Below are 24,667 nucleotides of genomic sequence, written 5' to 3'. Positions count from 1 at the left end.
ACTCAGAAATGTCAATCTAGATAAGTAACCTCCATAAATTAAATCACCTGTGTACTAATTGGATTATGTGTTGACTACACCTCAGTTTCCTTTTCTTTCATTTTAGTTAGGCATATATGTATCACCATCGACTAAAGGGAATAATACTTCTGTAGTTAGTATTCATTAGATACTAGAGCTTCCATATATTTATGAGGCATGGAAGAAACTTATTGAGAACCTATCTTTTCTGAAAATGTTCAACAATTCTCTATGGCTTGCCAGTTTGTCAGCAAGGCAGCCATTAAACAATTACAGGTCCTGATCTAAAGCCCATCAAAGCTAATGGGAATCTTTCCTATGACTTTAGCTCAAACTCTTATTTATTACAAGAACAAGCCATTTGAAGAGGGCACCGCATGAAAGTGCACAATTTGCAACAGGTCAAGAAAGACTAGCTATGACTCAAGAACAGACACAAATTGAGCCCAATGTGTTTCAGACAAAATTTGGAAACACGTTAGTCTTTGGCAAACAAACAGAAGACAGAGCCAAATCAGTTGTTGCCACTCTGCAAAAGTGGATTTACCTGGATCATATCTTCAGCTAAATCCATTGAACTGTGTGAATAATAATCTGCTATTACATTAAGCAGTTCTTGTAATAGAGGAAGGTTTTTGTGTTAAATTGGAAACAAGCTAAAATAAACATGTTCTTGGATCATAATTTGGGGTAAACCAGTCACTGAATTATGATATTTCTACATATGGCGCTTATTCGATAAAAGAATATTTTGCAGAGGGATGAATAAAATAATTTAGGCAAGATCTTTATGCACGTTTTCTGTTTTATACACCAGCATTGACCAGTCTATAATGAGGTGATTAAAGTCATACAAACAGTTCCATAAATTTGATCATTTTGAAAAAATGCAGTCACTGTCCATATCTTCCAAATTATAGAACAAGTGGGAAACATCATTGTAATAGCTATATTTTGAATAACTGAACAAGGAAAAGTTACTTACATTTTGGTATAAATTTTTTTTTTTTTTTTAGGGAACAAAACAGATGCTTTGCAACCTGGAATAAAAATGGAGACTTCAGATCATCTTTATGCCCTGAAACATACTTCAAATGCTACTAAAAGTTGCTCTGTATTAAAACAATATACTGCTTCCTCCCCTTTTAAGGTGGATAGTTTACATCCTTATTCGTCATTAACACATAAGCCTAGCATAAAAGCAGTGACTGATATTCAACAAGATTTTTCAGTTCCCTACGGGTATTTTGAATGCAGTAGTAAGCAACCTCATGTCACACCTTATATTAAATGTAAGAATTTTGATGTGTCAGTTAAAGATTATACTGGAATTTTCCTGAATGAAAAGAGGAATGGTGTGCCACCAATTCTTCCAGATATTACTGTTTCAGACCACCCAACCCGTAAAGACCCCCTGCACAGTATACTTGAACACCAACCAGACAACAAGCAAAATTGTCAACTTCAATTAGAAAATTCTCCTTCGCAGTCGATCAACCCTTGTGATATGTCAGTACCATTAAACTCTCCAGCAAAGGATGTAACCAGAAATGAAGCTAACACATCTCATAAATGTCTAGTCGAAAAAGGTGGCTCCCATCAAGAACAGATTTGTGATTCCAAAGCTAGTGATGAAAAGCAAAAAAATGTGCTGGCAGAAGCAATGAATTCTGAAGAAAAAGCTGAGGAAATGTGGTCAGACAGTGAGCACAATTTTTTGGACAATGATATTGGTGGTGTTGCTGTGGCACCTTCTCACGGTTCTATCTTAATTGAATGTGCAAGACGTGAACTCCATGCCACAACACCCATTAAGAAACCAAACCGCAGTCATCCCACACGAATCTCTTTAGTCTTCTACCAACACAAAAATTTAAATGAGCCAAAACATGGATTAGCAATGTGGGAAGCAAAGATGGCTGAGAGAGCAAAAGAGAAGGAAAAAGAAGCAGAAAGATTAGGGACTGAAAATACTGAACTAAAATCTAGCAGCAGGAAAACCAAGCACAGCAGTGAAACCAGAGAGCTTTTCTATGAAGAAAATGAGTTCAACCAAATTCCATCACGCAGAGCGTTAACAGTAACTCAAGATAATGTAATAACAGTGTCTTCTTATGCCCTCACTCGAGTTGCAGGGCCCTATAACCATTGGGCATAGGTTTTAGTAGCTGATGCCTTGCCTTGGTGCAGTGTTATACAGTATTTCTTTAAGGTGCTGTTAAAGAACAGAGTCATGTGTAGTTTACTATTTGTTCATCTCAACCATTTTAAGGCTGAGGTAAAAATGGGGATTTATCTTAAACTGTGACTTTATATTTTAACATTTGGTGGTGCTTGAGCACATTTTAAGCAAAAAAAATTGTATAGTTTTAATATGTTATAAAATAAGATTTTGGTTAGGTTATTAACCTTGATTGAATCATTCAGTTTATTACCTTTAGGAAATTATATTTTGGTGCTTTAAATCAAATCTGTTTACTACAGAACAAGTCATTTATAGGGATTTTAACAGATTCACATTTTATGATGTAAAATCAAGTTATACAGTGATTGCTCTACACAGCTCTTGGTGCTTAACCACATCAAACAGTAAAAATAAGCTGAATTATTACTTCATGGTGCCATTGCTCCAACAACTTCCAATCATTGCTAAAAAGTCCAAATTACAGATAAACCTTTTAAGAGAACCAATGAAATTTTCTCTCTCTAGAGTTTTCATAATGTATAAAATGAAGTTATCACTAGTGATGGCTGGAAGTTGTTTGTAAGCTGTAAATATATATTTTAAAAGCACTTTCTATTTTTAAAATTAACTTGAACTAGTATAGTATAAGGATCATATTGTCTAAGGTTTGTGCATACTCTACAGAAGAAATCATTTTGATCTTGCTGTGTAGATTTCCATACTGTTACAATTGCAATATGTATGCTAAGAACATATGTGATTGTTTTTAGACTTTCCCTTTTTCCGTTGAAGATTTTTATGTTACATAAAAACAGAGGAGTAATAAAATGCAGAAACTTTTAATTATTTACAAATATGGAATGAAGAAACATCTTGTCAATGTGTGTTGCTATTGGGAATTAAATAATTAATTTTTTTAAGACAGAAATTATTATGATTTATTTGAGCAATAAGCACATTAGTCTCACTCATCTAAAGCATTGCAAGTTATGTGACACAACCAAATGTTCCTAATGCCTCAGGGGTACGATCGTTTTGGGATTTTTAAAAAAAAAGTACCCCCTAGAGTTGCTTTACTCTGTTCAGAAAAAAAGTTATAAAACTGACAAATTTAAAAAAAGTAAGAAATTTTCAAATATCTAATGTTTAACAGCAGTTTTTAGTTGATAATTCCCTTCCAGAATGTTCACTAGCTAATAAGAATGCTTTTTCAGTTCAGTTTTTTTAGAAGCATGTTTTGTATCATTTTCAACAATGATTTATACATTGCATATGGAAACAGTTGTTAGTTCCAAACATTTGAATTTATGTTTTGCATTTCAGTTGGAAAATTGACACATCACCAAATGATTATCGTTACATTTTGCTAAATGAGGAAAAGTAGACACTCCATTCATAAATAATGTAGCATCCATCCCACTCTTCTTTCTCTGATTCTCCTCTCCTCCTCATTTCTGTTTTATTATTTATTTATTGAATCATCTAATCACCAGACAAAAAAGTCGTTTAAGTAAGGACCTTGTCCTGCAAGCCTTACTCACCTTCTCAGTCCAATTAAAATTAGTGGGACTACCCAAGTAAGGCCTACTCTTGTGCATAATGGTTGTGGGATGAGATCCTACGGATCAAGCTCTACCTTAATTTTACCTGTGAATCCTCACAGTTTATGTAACCCCATAGATGTAACTGAGGTTAGTATTTTCTATTGAGAACTTATACCAATAATATACTTGATAATACTATAATGCAGTGGTGCTGTAACAAAAATAATCTGAAATGTCTAGATCCACTTTATCTAATACCTAGACAAGGTGCTTTTTTCTTGAAAAGTTCTATAATTGTGATATTTACAGTTTTGGTACTAAGAATATGTGAATTTTATTTTTTACATATAGTGCTAACTAGAACCCTGATCCTGAAAATATTTACACGTTGGAGCAGTTCCAATGATATTGTGCTAAATCTAAAATCCTTATGTAGACTGACTATTGAAATTAGCAGAAATTTTGATGGCATAAGGACAGGAGGATTGGACCCCATTCTTTGTATTTTATCTAGCTCAAAGTAAAGTTTGTGAAAACCCCATATGCTGCAAATTTTAGTTTAAAGCCTGTTAGTCCAAGTACAGGATGTGAAGGGATTATAAGTAATAAAAAAGTCAATATTATGCCATCATTTTGTACCAGCAGTTTTCTGCTTCTTGAATATGTAAAGTACAGTATACATTAAATCATTATGGTATTTTGTGTGCCTTAGGTTTCCATTTTAAAACTTGTCTATTTTTTGTGAGGCTAAGATATAGTAAAAATTACAACTGTATATACAGTAAGTAGTATTTTAAGTTGCTCCAACAGCGTATTTGCTATCTGAGTGCCCTTGTTTAGCATCATGGTCAATTTTCTAGCAGAAGGATTACTTCGCTACTAGTAAGTGTCACTGATAACACTGATAGATTTAAACACGTTAGCTTCACAATAATTTCACTATGCCATATGCATGTAGAGTGCAGAATGAAGGAATTCTTTATTTCTCAGCAATTCTACTAAATATTTTTATTTCAAATGTGGTAGGAAAAGTTTCAGGGCTGTTATTCTGCTTACAAGAAATTCAAGAAATATTAAAATGGCTGGAATTTCCATTTGAATCCTTCCAGACCTTTAGGCTTGCGTGTGATTAGGCAATTCAAATGCTAAAAACAATTAACAGAGAAAACAGCAGCTTCCTCAAATAGCTGGGAAGCAGAAGAGGTGAATCTTAAACGGCATCTTTAAGTATGGTTGTCTTCTCAGTTGCCTATCAGTAGAGACTCAGCAAGTCCAACAGGGAAATCCAGCCCTAATAGATTCATAATGGCAATGTTAAAAGAGAACAGTATGTCTTAACATAACAACAGATATTCATGTTATTAACTGATAGCTGAGAAAACCCTCAGGACTGCTTTATTAAGGTTATTGATACAGCTAAAATATACTGTCTAAACAAAATTATATTGTCTTTACAATGTATAATAAATTTCTAACATGACATTTTGGTAAATCATACCTAATAAGAAAATTAGCTAGCCAAGTTTTATTTCCTGATGTGGCGCTTGGCAGGTTGTGATCTGAAAAGCAAATATTTTCTAGTAAATATACTGCAGTATGAGAAATACATCTATTTACTGTATTTACAGCTGTGTGCTATTTATTGTAACATTTCAGAATATTTATCAGTCTTGTGCACACAGATCAATGTTGTAGTGGGTAAGGTTGTACTTGCAACAATATTGTCCTCTTAAAAGTTACGAATTTTAAAAAGTGACTTTTTCCCTTCCATCCCACACAACTGCTCTAAGACTTCCTCTCACCCTCATAGATGCATAGACTTTAAGGTCAGAAAGGACCATCATGATCATCTAGTCTGACCTCCTGCACATTGCAGCAGCAGAATCCTTCCAGATTGGCCAGCCAGGTCAGGAACCACATCTGAAGACAAGACAGCTAGGAAAAACTGTATACTTCCCTTGATCTGTAACAAACTTACATTGATTTCAATAGGAGTTTATGCTCCTAGACAAGACAGCACTATAGGGCTCCAAATCTGTAACTCAGAGTTGACGACAGTTTGTCCCCCACCCCCTTTATATCACCTCACAGTATATCACCAAGGACTGTTGCAACACAACATAGCAACCTTTGAATTTCCAGCAGGAATATCCCTATACCCTCCCTCTAATAGGCCCTGCACCATCACACCACCTCATTTTGGAGGAAAGGAGTGATGCTCTCTAGAGAATATCATTCCTGTTTAACTCTAAGAGGGCCACTGTTGCAATAGTAAAATAGCTCCCATTGAAATTGTGAGTGTCACCACTGCAGTTCTCGTGCACATGCTGATCCAAGGAATGAGGTACCAAGCTGGGATCTGACATTTAGAACCCACAGATAGTAGCAGAGAGTACGACTATAAGGCCATATCTCCAGCTCACCTGAAATATTGTAATAATACTGTACAAAACTCATACAAAGACTAATTGCTCATAAGCTACAATTAAGATGTGATCATATCTTTCTGCAAATAATCCTAATTTTATAAGTCAATGTTTTGTACTTACAGTGACCACCGTTAGAACAAAGTCATGTGTAGTTACCAGAATGTGTCCCTATGCTTAAAATAGGAAATAACTCTAGTATCTGAAGTAACATGGTGTGATAACTGTAGGTAAATGGAAACTTTTTAATGCTTATTAGTATACCTAATACACAATTGTTTTCTCCTTTAAAAACCTTTCAAACACCATTACAGTATTATGCTAACTTTAGTGGGTCAAGTTTTACTTTCATTCACATCTGTACAACCCCACTGCAGTTAGTGGAGCTCTGCAGATGCAAGTGCAGTAGGATTTTGGCCAATATGTTAATATGCTTCTAGTTAAATGTAGAATTTTTAGGAAAGCTTGTTAACAAAATTGTATTTGCATTTTTATATTTAAAATGTAGGGCACAATCCTACCAAAAATTACACAGGGGAAGATCAATATGATTCTATGTGAAATCAGCTACCTGGTCAGGCCAAGTGATAAAATATGCTTTCTAATTTACAAGCTGCATAAATATCTCATTTCTTCTCAAATTTGCACAGAAATACTTGTATTATGGACACATACTCCCTCCCAATATTTGAAAAATTAATTTATATGCCATTTTCAGCCTATTTACATGTATCAACATTTGTGATATTCATGCAGTATTAAATGAATGGCCTCTCACATCCACTGTGGCAGTTAAAATAGCATTTCTTCAGTAGCGAGATCTTTGTGGCAAGTCTTTGCAGTAAAATTGTCATCGTGTTTTATTTCTTACTATGGAAGAGTTGGCTGGCTAACTATAACACGTTATGAAAGCCCTTGATCACGCGTTGTGAAATTATAGATGAGGAATAGGCCAATCACATATGGAAACTGTTTTTTAATTTAACCAAGTGGCTGTTCAACCATAACAGCTATAAGGCCACTTTATCATCAAAAAGTAAAGTGCAAAGAAACACAATAATTGTATTATGACATTCTGGCATTGCCTTGCAATCTCTGTGCCATAACAATTTCTGTTTGATAGGGATATGTCATCACATCATGCCACTGTTTACTGATGTATGTTAATTCCATTCCTCCACTTCCTCTTGCGGAATCAATTTCTTCTCTATTCTCTCTGCCCCAATCTGTACTGGCCTCTGGAAAAAGAGAGGTCACTCTTACTTAGATCTGCCAGATACATGTACCCTGGATGGAGATGTGAGCACTGCTATCATCATTCACTCTGCCTCAGATCCAGATAGAGCAAGTGGAGGACTAATCAGATATATGAAGCCCAAAATAGTTATAAACCAGACTCTGAAGAACTGCATGCAGCTTGTGAGCCCTGACTTGAGTTGCTCCTTAAGCCGTTTCTTGGTTGCTTAGGTAGTGTGTAGCCATATTACCACTGTTTATTTAGATATATCAAATTTTAAATACACAATCCTTTTTTAGTAGTTGTAAAACTATGGCACATTTATATCCATCTCTTCCTGTTTTAATCTTATGGTAAAAACATGGTCAGTGTAAAAAGTACTGAGATTCTGATTGCTCAGTATTTTAGTGGAGTAGAAGTGAAACCACAGATCAGAGTTTTCTGGGATTACCTGATATTTTAGACAAATTGTCTTAAATTATATTGTTTATATGGTACTGATGTATGCTGCTGTAAAACTATATGAATGCTATTCTCCTGATGCTCTGACAGACGAGAGACGTGTATCACTTGAGGCTATCCCAGGGACCAAAAAATCTCTAATAATATTTAATTAGGCACAAGTATGTAGAAGATTAGGAATAGCCTCTAAATATTATGGGCCAGATTCTGATTTGTTACACTCAGGTATATCCAGAGTAACTCTACTAAAGTCAGTGGAGTTACTCTATATATACGCAGGTGTTACTGAGATCAGACTCTGTCCTCTGTCTATGCTAGAAATTGCCTCTTCTATGAATGATTCAAAGTTAGTACTCACTTCGTGTTAACTTTATCATTATATTAAAATATTTTAGATGTTTCAGAGGAGCTAGTTAAATGTTTCAGTTTGAGTGTAATATTCAAGTGTCATTTGTGTGCTGCTTTGTTTTCTAAATAATGGAGATAATTCTTAGTGTATACTGTATCTTCTCCCTCTAGGGCATTTTATTTGCTAGCTTCAACCCTAGGCATTAACTTCTGTTCTGTATAGATGACACCAAACTCTACAACTTGCTCAGTTCGTGCTCTGATTCCTTTATAGCTCATCTGCTGTATTTACCCATTTTGTCTGTCAGTGCTTGGTGACCCTATACCCTTTTGCTGTTGAACGCAGGAAATTATAAGTCTTTAAAGCATACAAGTCTTCTAATTTTCCTTAGCACAGACCTTTGCTTCCAAGAGTAGCAATGTAAGCATCAGCCTTGCTCCTGACTTTTGTTTTTTAATCTCTCCTCTCGCTTGGCTGTAAATCTGTTTATCTCCACCTCTGAAATGTTACAAGAATTTATTCATATAACTCTTTCAAAATCTATATTCATGTCAATCATTTTCTGTCTTAACGCTGATAGTTCCCTTTCTATCATCCTGTTATAGCCTTACTCTTCCATGGAGTCCAGAATGCTGCAGTTAAATTACTTTTTCATGACAAAGAAGAGGGCATTTCAGTCCATCCCTTCACCTTCACTATCAGTCTTCATATCTTGTAAACTGCTCATTTATTTTTTAAAACTCTCCATAAACTTTTGGCACCCTACCTTTCTGACCCTCTATCCACATATAGCCAACAAAGTCCATTTTGCCCCCAGTCTCAGCTCTCCACAGCTGAAGATCATTCTTTGCTTGTACTGCTGTATCTCTGGCATTCTGTCCTTCCTTCTGTATGATTTACTCTGTTCAGATCTTAACATAACAGATAAGATTATGACTGTCCCTGCAAAGACCCACAAGCAGGAGATGGTGTTGCTTTGTGTCTTCTATTTGTCCCTGTGCAGGGATCAGCCATAGTCCCAATGGGAAGTTCAAGGACTTCATAAAGTTAATGCCACCACTGGCACTAGACTCTCCAAAGAGGAGTGGAGTTATAGATTTGCCTTTTCTTCCTCCCTCCACAGCAGCACGCAGGGCTGATTTGGCTTCAGCAGGAAGGAGCTGAACATAAACTGCACTCTGTGAAGAGGTGTAGGGGTTCCAGTTTAGCTGTGTGCTTCTCCACTCTGTTACAATTCTCTTTGGGACTCCTACTATTCCCCAGCCTCCTCTTACTCCCTCCACCCCAAATGGGCTGTAGCCATAAGCCACATTTTAGCCCAAATCTTCCCATTCTCTTTAGCCTACAAATGACACTAGATCCTACTCAGTACTACATACTTCAGTTCTTCCCCCACCATAGCTAATCTGCAAGAACACTTGCATGTTTATCACTTTTAATGTCAACTCTTTTCTTTTCTCTTACTGGATCTTCATCCATGTCATTTTTCCTTTTATGAGTTGCTGTGCCCAGCTTGAAAGTCTTCTCTCTTCTGCCTCTTTCTGTTAAGCATTTTATGACACTTTGTATGAAGGCTGCTATATCAAGATAAGTTGTACTGTTGTGTGATTCAGAACCCGCAGAGTTAATTCAAATGAAGTGAAATTGATGGTACAGTGACACGGTGTTCATTGGTGTCTAATTCTAAAATGCTAAAAGCTCCCAATGATTTATTTGCAATGACTGCAGGATTGGGCCTTAAATTGTTTTATATGTTGAGTCATACATCAATCACTGTTTCAGGTTGACAACATTTTTAAATGTGGCTATAGTATCACTCAACTGTTCTACTGACTTTGTGCACCATTACAGCCTTCCACATAAAGTCAAAGGGCATAATACTGTTATAAATAGATGCCAAAATGTTCTATGCATAGGAAGTAGAACACAATTGACAATTAAGCTACATAGAGTTGTCACATGCAGTAGACTGAATGTATTAAAAAATTGCTGTTGTAGCTTCACATTGGAATAGATGTCAATCATTTGCCACTTAATCAATATCACAATTGTTGCCACAGAACATTTTAATACTGTATTGTGAAAGAATTTATGAATTGTTTGATAAACATTTTAGATGTCTTACTTGTTTCTTGTTATGTACTATTATAATGCAATTTTTTTTTTTAAATATAAAAACAAAGGGCCTTTTTCTCATTTACGCTAAGGCCCTTTAACACCCCTCTGGGAGAACAAAATGGCACTCAAGGGGAAGTGAATGAAACTGACACATAGTAAGGTGTATTCACTCTAGCAGGGCAGTGTGAAGAAGTCTTTAGTGTAACAGAGAGTCAAGCCTCAAAGTTGACTGTGCAATCATCAGTGGATGATCTTCTTTACAATATCTCTGCTGCACACACACATTGGCCAGCGAGATCCAAATCATTATGCTGGTATTTAGTTTAGAGAAAATTAGAAATGTAGTTTAGAAAGATATTCTAATCTAGCTTCTTTTGTAGGATTTAGATATCCAACTGTAGGCTGACCTTCTTTTCCCACTTGCCTACAAAAAGAATGTGGTAAGGGATTTGTACCTCAAATTAGTGACCTGGCTATAGAACTGGTAGGATTGTGAATAATATTAATTGCAAATTTAGGCAATTTTTCCTCAAATAATTATTCACAACATTTTTATACAGCTTTACTTGACCACTTGAAGCGGGGTTGTGAGAATTCACTCAGCTCCATTCTCTGCTGACATAAGATCCATTGAGGTTTGTTATACTGTGTAATATTGCCACACTAGAGGGAAATGTGAGGCACAAAGCTAAAAGCCAAAGTTTTCTCACCACCCTACTTTTGGTGATATTAGACAGCAAAATCATTAGCCCAATCCTGCATGCCTGAGTCATGCAAAACTTCCATTGCTGCCAGTGTGAGTTTTGCATTAGCAAGTATTGAGCCTTGTAATCCTATATTATTGTATTGGAATTATAAAATGACCCCCTACAAATAAATAAATACTGGGGAGAAAAAAATTTTTGCTTTTCATTCTTACACGTCTAAACTGTGGTGATACTGTACGTCACTATAACAGACTTCTTTTTACTTTTGTGAATGTCACTTTATAATTCTAGCAAAACACATGGCAACCCTTCCATTCTGAATGTTATGAGCCTCTAGTCCTCAAAATATCTCCCAAGATTAAAAGAATTATTACAAATCCAGAGAAGCAAACTGAATATTCCAATATAATAAAAAGAAAAATCTGTTTAAATATTAATATTGGACATTTAATACTTTAACATTAAATTCTTCGGCTATTTCTTTGCTGAGTTTGGAAGGGGACAGTTCTTGGTAATGTCACAATATCATGACATGTCATAAATGCTGTTTAAAAACTTGGCATTACCAGACACAACATTATTTTTTAAGGCTACAATGTTACATTCCGAGAATGCAGTTTGATTCTCTCCTGACTTTTATGAAAAAACTAAAAAGGTACAGTATGCCAAAGCGGAAAAATTGATTTTTGTTTGATCAATATATTCTGTATATTTCTTGATTTCTTTATATGGAATGCATTTAATATTTATTTTGCAGTTTTGAACTTCTGTGTTTTGGGGATTTAGTGGTGGTGTGTTTTTTTTTGTTTTTTGGTGTTATCAACCTACTGTATTTAGACCTGAAAAAATGAAATAACTTTTGAAAGACAAAATACAATTTTCTTTTTAACATTAACATGTTTTTAGTTCCTAATGGAGAAAAAAAACAGAAAGAAAAAGCACTTCATTATGTCACAGTATGTACAGAAGAAAGTTAAAAAGTTACTTCATTTCTCATACATTTGGGACCCGATTCTCATGTAGTGTAAATCCACATACTCCCACTGAAGTTAGTGGAGCTATGTGGATTTACATCAGTGAGGATCTGACCCTTGAAATCTTCTCTGCAGCAAAGGGAACTCTTACCAGCAGTACTTGAAGACTTGTGAGTTGTGACTGCATGTTACTTGAAAGACTTACTTAAACTATGTTTTTGGTGCAAGCAGTTGTTGTACACGATTTCATGTTTATGTAGCAAGATGCATTGCAATGTTGATAATAGTGTTGAAACATACATGTAAAGATTGTCGTTGTGGAAATTGTCTGTTCTGTTATATTTTTCGTGTGTGTCTCATCTGTTTAGAACGTAAATTTTCATTTTTTTTATCGTCCTAACTGAATAAGGCTAAATGAATACTGTAATTGAAAATATATTTTAAATCTTGTCATGAGTTTTTAAAAAAAGACTATAACAAATTGTATCATTCCTGATTACACAGAACTTTGTGGGTGGTTTTAAATAAATTTTATACTTCTATTTTGCACTCAGTAGTAATTTTTCTTTCCTATATTTACCAAATCGTTCTGTTTTGTAAATATGCATTTCAAAATAGCAATACTATTTTTGTGTTTCCAAACACAAATAAAAAGAGTAGATTCCTGATCACATGTGGCCTGATCCTGCTAAGGCAAAATGCATGTTGAAGTCATTTGAAGAGGACAGGAGGACAGGGCTGCTACAGGCACCCATTCCCTGCATCTTGTTCCAGTATCAGGGCCAAAATCTTACACCCATATAATTGAACTTATTGCTGAAACAAGTAGTATTTAAAATTTTACTTTTAAATAAACTTTTATTTTATCAAGCAACAGATACTGATTCCATAGCTAGGAATATTTTGATATTGTAGCACATATGAGGATGCTAATAATCTTTCAGCCAAATATGCTGTGCCTTGGAGGCAGTTATGCTCACCAAAATCATGATGGTCTCTGTATTCTGTACACTGAATACATCTTTTCTCTTTTATAATTAGTAAAATAAAAAATTCCTTTTCATCTTATTAAGGAAGGGGTTAAAAAAAAGTAGTTGTCATTAGTTTTCTTATAAAAGTACTGTCAGTTTTGTGAAGTATTTCCCAAACAAAATTTTCAAATCTTATTATTAACACTTTTGGTTATATTTGGGTATTTATTTATGGTGAACACAAACTGACTGATTCACCCCTGTTGGAGTCCAGGAGTACAGTTTGATGCCATCTAACCCTATGGGCTAGCTGCATTCGATGGGGGAATCAGCAAGTGGAATCAGTATCTCTCGGGATTCCTGGCCCTTCTCTCACCAGTCCCTGCTTGTTTATTTGCAGGGCTGAGGTATCCAGTACAAAAGACCCGCAGCAACAGATGTGGTCAAAATTTTTGAATTCTTGTTTTTCAGCAAAAAAGACAAAAAAGTTAGCTAACGTTGCAAAAAGTGTCCTAGAGCAACTCTCAGGCGTGATGCTCTGCTCTCACTACTTCCATTAATACAGTACTACATAGAAAGAAATTCTGTTCAGCTGATCTGAGGAGACTGTGACCATTGAGGTTATTTTTCTTCTTTTGTTTGTTTACTTTTTTTTTTTAATTACAAAAATTCAGTCCCAAAAGCTTGTATTTTCAAGTTCTTTCTGAAATCTGGAACCCCTAAAGTTAGGAAATTCTCCTGGTCTGAGGTTTCAATTACAGGAAGGCTCCTTGCAAATCTGGGCAGATACAGGCCTGTGGCTTTTTATATTGATTGATCCACCAGCCTCCCCCCCTACTTTTTCTCCACATCATACTTAACAACTCTTCCAACAGATACATATTTTCCGCAGCCAAATATACACTTTATGTCAAAAGTTGGAGGCAGATTATTATCTGAATATGTAAAATTAATTTTCACATGTCAATATTGTAAAACACGTATGAAGGGTAATAGAATATTTATGTACCTTTAATTTTGTAGGATCACAGGGCTTTAAATTGTAGTGTTCTTGTCAAATATTTTGCTTAGAGTTACATTAGTTATTGCAGCAACTCCATTTATTTATTTGTGGTAGGGGCTATCTTTCAGTGTTTAAAAGCATCCCAGTATCTGATAACTAAACTGAAGGAGCATGGTACTGCAGTTCAAATACTGTCTGTGATATCTTAATGATTTTTATGTTTGTCATAGATTTCCACTGAATACTGTTGGTTCATATTTTTGTAAATATCGCTCCAGAGAGTCCATTGTAGAACAATCTTTAGGATTATTCATTGAGGGTTAAATTCTGCAAAGTGCAAAGGGCACACAAGGTTCTACATGCATCTAAACTTGACTTACATCTTAAAATGGGAGTTAAGTAGTAGGCAGGGCTTTGCAGGGATCTCCTGTACTACAGTGAATTTTAAACTCAGACCTGATTTTTTTTTAAACCACAAACAAAATTGTGCTTTAGCTAATGCTATTTTGGGTTAAGAATTGACGTGCTTTAATGTAAAAAAAAAAAAAATTACTAAGGAAACCTGCTATGTGTTTTGGATCCATGACACACTGAAATAAATGTAAAATAAAATGTTTAAATCTAATCCCAAACATGACATTAGCTACTGGTTGAACAATGACCCTGTGTTTTCTGAAGGCGAATCTAAATCACTTCACCATCTGCTCACAATCTGATCTACTTTTCTGAATGGTCATAATCTTGGTAGAACTTTTTCTGCTTGTATAACAGATAAAAGTTACCCAGAATTCTTAACTAAAGCACTTCTTCCAAAGGGCAGAATCTGAACCTTCATCTCTGCTATATTCTGCTGCCCAGCTGCTCTCCTAACAAATGGGTAGTATTTCTCACCTGTGCCATTCAGAGGATGTCCAAGGTTGCTTGTAGAGGCTGCAGGATGGAGTTTCACCTCTTCCATCAAAGCCACCAGAAATTTTGCCTCCTGCTGCAGAAGTTGGCTGTTAAATTTCCTGTGACCATTTTGTTTTACAAGGTAAAGGTGTATCCTTTTTCATATAATAGCAACTTTGGTTCAGCTTCTAGCACTGCTGTCCCTCAATTAGGAAAACTCTGTAGCACTAAGGGTATAGCCCTCTGGTTCCTCAGGTGCCACCCCCCTTCAGCAGACTCCCTCTATGCCTCCACCACAGTAGTGGAAAAGCCCTGCAAGCACTGAGTCAGGTGACAGTCCAAGAGGTGTTACAGACACCTTTTCAGAAGCTATCAAGGATGATCTGTGTCCTGCTGCTCCAAGCCCCAACTCTCACTCTGCCAGAGCATAAGACTTTTGAGTTGGACTGTACAGCCGATCCTCAACACTCCCAGCACACTGTGGTCATAAGACATCTCAACCAGGAGCATGAGGATTCCCGAGGAGAACCCCCCACTGCCTGCTCAGGTGTAAGTCTTCCAAACTGCAGAGATTCCAAGTCTCTAAAAAGGCAAAAGCAAGCATCCCCTTTGCAAGGAAATAATTTGCATTGTTAATGGGCAAGTGGTTTTAAATTCACAGTTTATACTTTTTCTCCTTTGCCCTCCTACCTTGAGGAAGTGTTTGCTGAGGTATTTTTCCTGAGCAGAAGCTCTCAGTGTGCTCTCTATGGGACTCCATGCAGCATGTTTGGGCATGAGGAGAAGCCTATTATTTCAATGAAGCCAGGCCTCCAGCTACAACAAAATAGGAAATGAGTTTGTCTGGCTTTCAGCCCTGCAGATCCTTGCTCTGCCAGGGAAGGAGACCCGGAATGCAGGTAGCCACCGAATAAGAATTGTGCCACTCTGTTTCTCAGCCAACACACACTTGATCTTCCAGGGTAAGAAGCTCAGACCTGAAAGGAGGGGAGGGGTCTCTTTCCATAAGCTGGCCAGAATAGAGGCACATAAGGACTCCATTCCCCATGCAGCTGTGTTATCATGGGATTATAGATGAGTAAGTGAAAAAGCCTTTCCCAGGTTCAAAATGGCTCCTGATTTACCAAGTAAAGCCCCATGAAGAACCAGTTTTCTCCTCAAGTATTCAAATGTGTGCTGCCCTGGGGAAGAGGGCAGACAACCTCCCAGGGTCCAGGAACCTTCTAGTGAGCTATTCCCACAATCAGGGTATTTGTCCTAGTACCCTCCTTTAACTGTCTCTTGTAAATAGCCGATGGGCAGTACCAAAAACACACCAACTCTGACCAAAAAACCCCAAACAAATCCCAAAACACTGTTGACTCTCGGAAGACAGGAAGACAGTGGCTTGCAGTAAATTTATTAATTTTCATAATAATAATTAAATAACTTTCCTCTCAGACAAAATTAGAAACAGCATTTCCCATACTCCCCTCCTTTGAGGACAAAATGAAGTCTTCTGATTAAAACCAAATGTTAAACTAAAATGTTACATAAAAACAAAAAGACATATTCATATGTTTGTGAACTGATAATTGGCTCAGCAGAACCTGTCCTAGTGAAAGGCACAGACACACCTTCAGAAGGGGACTTCCTTCCAAAAGATCCCATAAACTGGCAAAGTGAGGACATGACATTGACATTTCAAAGCCATTGAGACCAAATGTATTTTCTATACATAGTAAAGAAAATCTGTGGTGGCAGGTGGCTTTAATAGAACGTGCATGCATCGGCAAGCCAGCATGCTCTGCTGTATGAAAGCCAACTTTCCATGGCAGCTGGCATGGGAGCCTCCAGACGTGTGTGCGAAGTAAAGGGTTTGGGTAGAGAAAGGGGTTTTTAGTGATTGTCTTGTTGCTTTGTGACCTACAGTCCCATTACTGTAGAGCAGAGATGTCTCCAGGCTGTATTGCTCCTGTCCTACAATATAATTCTGTCCTGTTTCCACATAATGGGCTTTAAATAACTAGCTGAAACATGTTAAATTTCAATTCCTTGCTTTTTTAAAGAAACCCATCACTTTTTTGATTCCATTGTCATGGGGTTTTTTTTTATTCAAGACTTTATAATTTCAGCTCATTCATATTATAATTATTAATCAAAGCGTTTGTGAGGATTTGCTCCATAGCTGAGGCAACAGCTGATCCAAATATTAATTGAACCTAGCAGGGCTGTATGCAAAAATCTGTATTTTGACTGTACTTGCACTGCTTCTGTCTGTACTGCAGCTTCCCTTGTGAAGAGAGGTTTTCATTGCCCAGAGTAAGAGCCTTCTCTATAGCATAGCCAACATCTTGAGCAACCTTCCTCTATTGCCCCATTCTCCTTCAAACTCTCTCTCTCTCACTCACTTTTCATCTAATCTAAAAATTCATTCAGAACTATATGTTGTCCATTCCTTTTAACTTTTTTGTCTACTAACATATTTATGTTAAATTTGTGGGCTGAGTCATCCCTGTTGTCATTCCATGGAAGTCAATGGCTGAACTAGGCAATTATTGCAATAATTAATTCTGTGAAACATTATGGGAATACAGCTTGTATGAACAATGGTATATAAAATGAAGTCATATGGTATACTGACTTGGAAAATTACTTTGTGGGATGTGGGTCTAATCTGAAAATCGTGTGAAGCTTTTAAAGCTTGTCCGAGCGAGAGTGTGTTAATTATTTGTACTTCCTCCAGCATTCATTATATTTATTAAAGGTAAGCATACCTTGGCCACTTGGTTCTACCACCTGTAGGAACTTTGCCAACTCAGGTAACTTGAGCTCTATCTGGGTGAATATTACATAATTGTTAGGCAAGTGAGCTTTTCTTATGGTTTGCAGCAAGTCCCATTCCATTTACCTTTTAACAAGAATTGTAGAGAAGGCTGATTGTGCAGTAATATATGCATCTAGTTAAGGATTGCATCTGAATGGCATAAACTAGAGCAGAATGCAGCCATCCTCATTTTTAATACAGAGTTCTTATCTGGGGAAGCTGCGAGTACCAGCTGGTAATGCAGTCTGTTACAGAAAGATGGATCACCATGAAACTCTCAGTCTCACTGAGTGTAACAGAGTGACTGTCCCCTTAAGGTAGTGAAGACTGGTGGTCAGTCCAACACCTGTTTATGGTTGAAGGGCCTGAGACCAGGAGCCTTGTGGAGTCAGTGGGGCAAGGCTGCCATCTCTCCCAGCCAATCAGGACAAAGAAGCCTTCTTTGGGGAAGAAGACTGTATATATACACACACACACACACACTGTGTCTTCCCTCAGAAGGGAGATGAAAAACAGGTGGAGTGTGAGTAGACTTTTGCATCCTTAAAACTGGAGTTATGAAATCTCAAAGAATATATAATTTTGTAGCCATTACAACAGCTGAATTGGCAGGAGTAACATTAGCATTCAAATGGATGAGGGACATATAGCCTAGCTGCACCTGTTATCTTTTCAGATGCTCCATCAGCTATCCTGGCAATTAAAGGGGGTACCTCAGAAAGCAGGCATGATCCAAAACATTAAATGTTGTTTTTGACAGTAGCGTAGTAGGCTTCAACATGAACAAAATACTAGCCTGGATTACAGCACATACTGGGATACCTAGCAATGAAATAACTACAGAAGCAAAAAAAAAATTAAAAAATGGAGAATTTGATATAAAGATTCCTTTGAGAAAGGGGGAATTTAAGAGCTTAGTTTTTAAAAGGATTTTAAAAGGAATGGCAAGAATTGTGGATCAAGGAGAAAAGAGGAAGAAGATTCTATGAAGTGTGGCCTAAAGAGAAGATAATGCAGTACTCCAGAGTTAGGAAAGGATCAGTGAAGTGCTTGTATTTATACTGTTAACTGGTCACTGTGGTTCAAACAATACTTTTTATTGATCAGAGACACAAAGATGGGCTGTGTAACACATGTAAGGTTAAAGAAGCAGTTGAGCCCAGGAAAGAAAGGCTCTTTCTGAAGAATTCAGGTGCTTTAAGGTGACAGAATATACTCTGAGGGGTATAGTGAGAGTATTGGGAAAGTGGGGTAACATTTAAAAAACTCTATTTTTAGAGCAGGGTGAGAGTGTAGTGGCATAAACATACTGGGAATATTGTAGGTGGCAGTTAGATTCAGTAGATGATTCTGCTTCACAGTAACACACAAAAATAATGGAGGAGACAGCAGTAGGGGAAGGACTGCTAGTAGTAGACCTCTTAGCCTAGGGAGGTAAGGGAAAGAATGATAGAGGCAGCTGCTGAAAGAGTTCCTGGAGGAAGCTGCTAGAGGAGGTGCTGAGAGTTCAGAAATACAAGCTACAAGGAATTACAGTCATACAACCCATGTAGGGTTGCCAACTTTCTATTGGCACAAAACCAAATACCCTAGCCCTGCTCCCTCTGTGGCCCTTCCCCCTCCCCAAGACTTCCTGTGTAATCTGATCTTGTTTAATAACCTGTGGCCCCTGAAGCCAAGTGGAGATGCTGTGTAAACTTTGGCCCCTGAAGCCAAAGGGAGGTCAAGATTGAGAAACACAGGCCCCAAGGAAAGAAGGCTGGGCAATCCCTGAACCCATACAGGCCAAAGAGCCTTTATTTCAAGTTTATTTGAACTTGCTAAAGCTGAACCCCAGCAGGGAATTTTTGTCTTTAACTCTGGACTGTGCCCTGCAAGAAGAGAAACTGAAGCAGGGTACTACAGAGACATATTTGGCTAGCAGGAGGCAGTCTCACCCTTTTACATTATCACACCTTGTACATGATACAGATGAAGGCAGCTGGAAGTTGCATTGTAAAACTCTGTGGGCTGTGGTTCAGCCATCTGGCAGATAGTCTGACTTCCATAGAATTTCAGGGTTGGAAGGGACCTCAGAAGGTCATCTAGTCCCACCCCCTGCTCAAAGCAGCACCAATCCCCAACAATTTTTTTGCCCCAGATCTGTAAATGGCCCCCTCAAGGATTGGACTCACAACCCTGTGTTTAGCAGACCAATGCTCAAACCCCTGAGTGATCCCTCCCCCCAAAAGGATCCCTCTCTTCTCCTATCCATACACTTCTAATTTCAATTTAGAGAAAAAAAGTTACAAGACTAGGCTAGATTACATGATCAGATCACACAGGAAGTCTGGGACTGAGTCAGGAACTGAACCCAGGTCTCTGGAGTCTAATCCAGGGCTCTATCCACTACATCAGTGTTTGGCAACCTTTGACACGTGGCCCATCAGGGAAATCCACTGATGAGCCGGGACGGTTTGTTTACCTGCAGAGTCCGCAGGTTCGGCTAATCGCAGCTCCCACTAAAGCAATATGGTTTGGAGCATAGGATGCATACATGTGTGAAGACACTAGAATAGAAAGTTTTAGAAATGGCTTCCTAATGTTTACAGATATAATAAACAAAATTATTACTATTGTTGTAATTTGTACTTGTTTTTGAAGTTTGTTTTTAAAAATAGCTATGTTTTTTACTTATGTAATGACGGAAATGGAAGAATGAGATAAATGCTTTATGGCCCCTTAAAATACAGTAGGGCAATGCAAGTGGGCTCTTGCAGGGACTGTGATGTGTGTGCTCCTGTGTTGGGAGAGGTTACTGGGAAGGATGCAGCCTGCAAGAAACAGCTAGGAAAAGTCAGAATTCAAAGAACAAATAAAGTTGCCCTTTAAAAACAAAGCACGGCCAGCGTCAACAGAAGTCAAAAGGAACAGGGCAACCTAAAGGGATTAGACATAAATATCACACATTATTTTGGAAAAAGGAGAATTTTAACATCTCACAATTGCCAAATAAAACAAAGTGTCAAAGTAAAATTAATTAGCCACTCAAACTGAACAGAACATTGCAGCAATTGTTAATCAGCATTTTAAATGCTCTTCTGACCAAAATTAGTGGGAGGCAGTTTATCCATACTAGTCATGCAAATTATCCATCCCCAAAAGGGCAAATGCAAAGGTGTAACTAGAGACACAGTCTAAACTGTGAATGGGGAAACCCAAATAAATCCTCTGACATAAGCAAATTCCAAGTTAAGGCAGCAAACTCCATTCTTAGCTTACTCCATTTTGAGACTCTATGGCAAATCATTACATGTAACCTAGTTTCACAGCTCTTAAAAATAAAAGGATAATGTTAAGGGGTTAAACCTTACCAGAGCTGTTGTGATCTTCAGCTCTAATTTTAGATATCAGTGAGCAACAGCCCCACCTAAAACAAAAAGAGCAGATAATCTCCCCCAGTAATTTGGATTTGGGGGGAAGAGAGAGAGCTCTACAAGGCATTATCTATGGGTGGGACAGAGACAACACAGAAGCAAAGGGAGAAAGCCAATCAAAAAGCCTAGAAACACAGTAAGGAGGCCTTGAGTTAAAACCTGGGAAGAAAAGCTTTTTTGGCACAGAACGTTGGCTGAAAAGGTAGGTTTGAAACAGCAAAAAGGGGAACTGTCACGTGCTATTTGATTCCTACTGTGTTCAGAAAAACAGAATTTTGTATATTCGTTGTAGATACAGGGCCGACTCCAGGCACCAGCAGAGGAAACGTGCCCGGGGCAGCACATGCTAAGGGGCGGCATTCCGTCCATTCTTGGGGCAACACAGTCTGGGTGGATTTTTTTTTTCTTTTTTTTGCTTGGGGCGTCAAAAATGGTAGAGCCGGCCCTGTGTAGATCAATCAGGCTGCATAGAAGAAAATATCAGACTCCCTTGTCAGTTTCTGCTCCCAACTGGAACACCTGCTGGACCCTGGTTTTAGATTAGCCACTCAGGTAAAAAGGGCTAACAGTAATTTTACATATAATGAGTTACAATACCTAAGCATAACAAGGTTGAGTTAACTCTGATTTTTTTTCCTTGTGTCTGTGGCTTCAAGCCATACAAGACACACTTTTGTCAAATATTTAATATAATTCCATGTACCAAATGTTTAACAACGGGTGTTTCATGCATTAAGGGAATATAAAGCTTCAGTATATTATGCAATTTCAAGAAAAGCCTCAGATCAAAACTATTGTACAAGAACACAGCATAGTTCATTTGTTCAGCAGATTGCACACTATTGCTGTTCTGTATAATTCAAGTGTAAAGGAAAAAATACTTACCTTAATTTTGATGAAACTCAGGATTTCCTGGCACTGTAGGATAGCTGGAAATGTATTTGAATCTGAATTTTTTTTCTTATTTTTTGAAAAACGTGCATTAATAAACCTATCAACGGCTACAGAGGACAGGTTCCAATAATAACACTTGTGTAGCTAAGGAATAGCACAGAAATGTAACTCCATGTTTTTTTATTTGAGTTACACATCATAAGTACAGTGAAATAACTACCTCCCTGTGGTATAGCCAATAGAGCTAGCGTAGCCTTTTATTTTACTCAAGGAACCTACAGGCTTGTATCCTGTAAGATACTGGCTTAAGCAGCTTAGTATAAGTGATGCAGGCCTAAGACCCTTAGCACAGATAAAATGGCCTGACAGTCACCCTAGATTTTGGGAAACTGGGAATAGCTTGCTTACGAGGAGAGTTAGTACATAACAATACTAGGCAACCCACTGACCCTTCAGCTTTTCATTGTGATTATCTACCACTGACCTTTGGGCTTTGGGGTCTAGACGGTCGGACTCATTTGCATGCCAGGGACAGAGCTGGTCCTTTGTCTCTAACCTCCAGATCCCTACGGAGGGGTGTGAGTATACGAGCATATGCAAGGAATGTTTGTTTATGTGATTTTTGGAGCTTTCTTGTCTTTACTGATTGTGTTAATAAAAGTGGCTAAGGCTTTGCTTTGCCATACACCCTGGGATTCCCAACAGGTTATTGAACTAATTTGTTTTAATTCTGTTGTGTCTGATTCTGGAACTAGAACCCTCCTCATTGAATTGGTACCAGTTGGTAACCAATGCAATCATTAACTATTAAAGAATCAGGTTACAGTGGTTTGAAAAATGTCTTGCACATCTTGGAAGGAAAGGTCCTAAAATTAAAGCATTTTTGATCACTGTTAATCTTCATGGTCACAGCCTCACCTGTTAATGTGAAACCATTGATTTCAGTGTTTTGGCAATGAATTTTTTAGATAGCCAAAATTATGCCCACTAGAACAGGGACATTTTGTCCCAAAATGTTGATTGTCTGAAAATCGCAGCTGGTTTGGGTTTTGCTCAACAAAAACTAAGCTTCCTCAATCCATCTCATATGCGCATGGTTTCATTGCTGGCAGAGCTGTAGCTGAGGTACCTTGGAATATTCTTATTCTAGATCTCTATTACGACAGCAAGGTAATTAGGTAAACATGGACTTTTTCCATGGCGACCACTATACACTAGTCATAGCAGAAGTGTTCTGCTATATTATAGCTCCCATACAGTGGAGTTCTACAGTCTCTCCGACAGGAGCTGCCTTTCTGAAGAGTAACTGCAAAACAGTTTGAGCTTGAACAGGAATTAGGCATGCTAGCCCTTGGCGCATATGTTCATGCTTCATATCTTGCCCTTATAAAAATATCTGGCCCTTGTTGTCAGTTTAAAAAGAAGGATAATCCATTACACTGCTTCCTTGTGTTGCCTAATGCCTGGAAAACAGGCCCTCATGTTTCAGTAGTGTATAGCACAACTTGTGTCAAAAGGCACTGTCAACTGTTGTTTTATTTGTAGCTGAAATCCCAGAGGTCCACTTAGACTGTAAGATCCTCATAACAGTTGTAACAGATACAGCCATTTCCTGCAATATCCTTAGGAGACCTGACTGAATTAAGTTTAAGTGTCTTTGGGGAGATCTGTTATATTAAGTGAATTGTTTATGTATTCTTGTTGGCCAGGATTGTATGTAACCTCTGAAGGGGGTGAGATGTGAGACCAGGGGGTTCAAAGGACTATATTATGCCAGATGAGAATGGACTTTAGGAACAAAAAGTATTAAGTGGTTTTCCTGGGAGATATCTAGGGGGAGATAGATGCAAATGACCAATGTGTTTATAAAGCACAAAGGCCCATAAGGTTTATCTAGACATCTGTGAATATAACCATGTTCATGCTCTGCACACTACTATAATATTTGTACAAGGAAGGTCTGCCTTCTGAGATACCCTTTTAACACTCATAAATTGCTAATCAATAGTATTACTCCTGGGGGAATTCTGTGCTATTGCATGTGCATAATTAATGAGCCGGGCACATTTTTATTTTTTTTTTGTGTGCAGAAAAAAGCTTCTGCTGAAATGTTGCTGCAGTTCTGCCTTTTGCCCACCAGAGGGTACTGTAGCGATAGAACACAGCAGCAGCACCTAGCCAGCTAGGGAAGAGAAAGAGCCTGCCTTTTTTGCAGCACTTGTCAGGCCAAGTCAGGAGACGGGTTATGGGGAGATAGACAGCAAGGAGGGCTGGAGGGGTCAGACAGGACTCATAAGGGCTAGTGGGGGAGGACAGACTGGGTCAGCAGCTGAATGGGAATGGAGGCACAGGGCCACATGGTGATGGGTCAGGGAGTGTAGAGCTACATAGGGACAGGGGAGTGGCTGGGTGGTAGCATAGACACACATGGTAATGGGAGACAGAGCCACAAGGGGAGGGGTGAAGGCCACATGGATATGGGAAGAGTAGATGTTTGAGTGGGGGTAGAGGGACACATGGACAGGGGAAGATGTGCCTGATTGAATAGGAGAGGATAGGGGTCAGCCTGGGTCTGCAGGGAAGCTCCCTAACAATCCCTCCCTGCCCCCCCCCCAAAAAAAACCTATTCCATACTTTTCCCACCCATAGCCAACAACCCTCCA

General features: G+C 37.9%; 1 protein-coding gene across 2 annotated transcripts in view; it reads left to right on the top strand.

The window, feature by feature from the left end:
• The window catches only part of TET1 (tet methylcytosine dioxygenase 1), a 135,889-nt gene extending 123,335 nt beyond the window's left edge, over positions 1-12,554 (top strand). For both annotated transcript variants that reach the window (XM_030568422.1, XM_030568421.1), the window contains one exon: positions 1,038-12,554. In XM_030568422.1, the coding sequence (XP_030424282.1) occupies positions 1,038-2,179 (1,142 nt within the window). In that variant the 3' untranslated portion in view covers positions 2,180-12,554. The remainder of the gene's footprint in view (positions 1-1,037) is intronic.
• Positions 12,555-24,667: the final 12,113 nt, after the last annotated feature.

Source organism: Gopherus evgoodei, chromosome 7, assembly GCF_007399415.2.
Source record: "Gopherus evgoodei ecotype Sinaloan lineage chromosome 7, rGopEvg1_v1.p, whole genome shotgun sequence".
Taxonomy (NCBI): Eukaryota; Metazoa; Chordata; order Testudines; family Testudinidae; genus Gopherus; species Gopherus evgoodei.
This window is presented reverse-complemented; position numbering and strand designations above follow the sequence as displayed.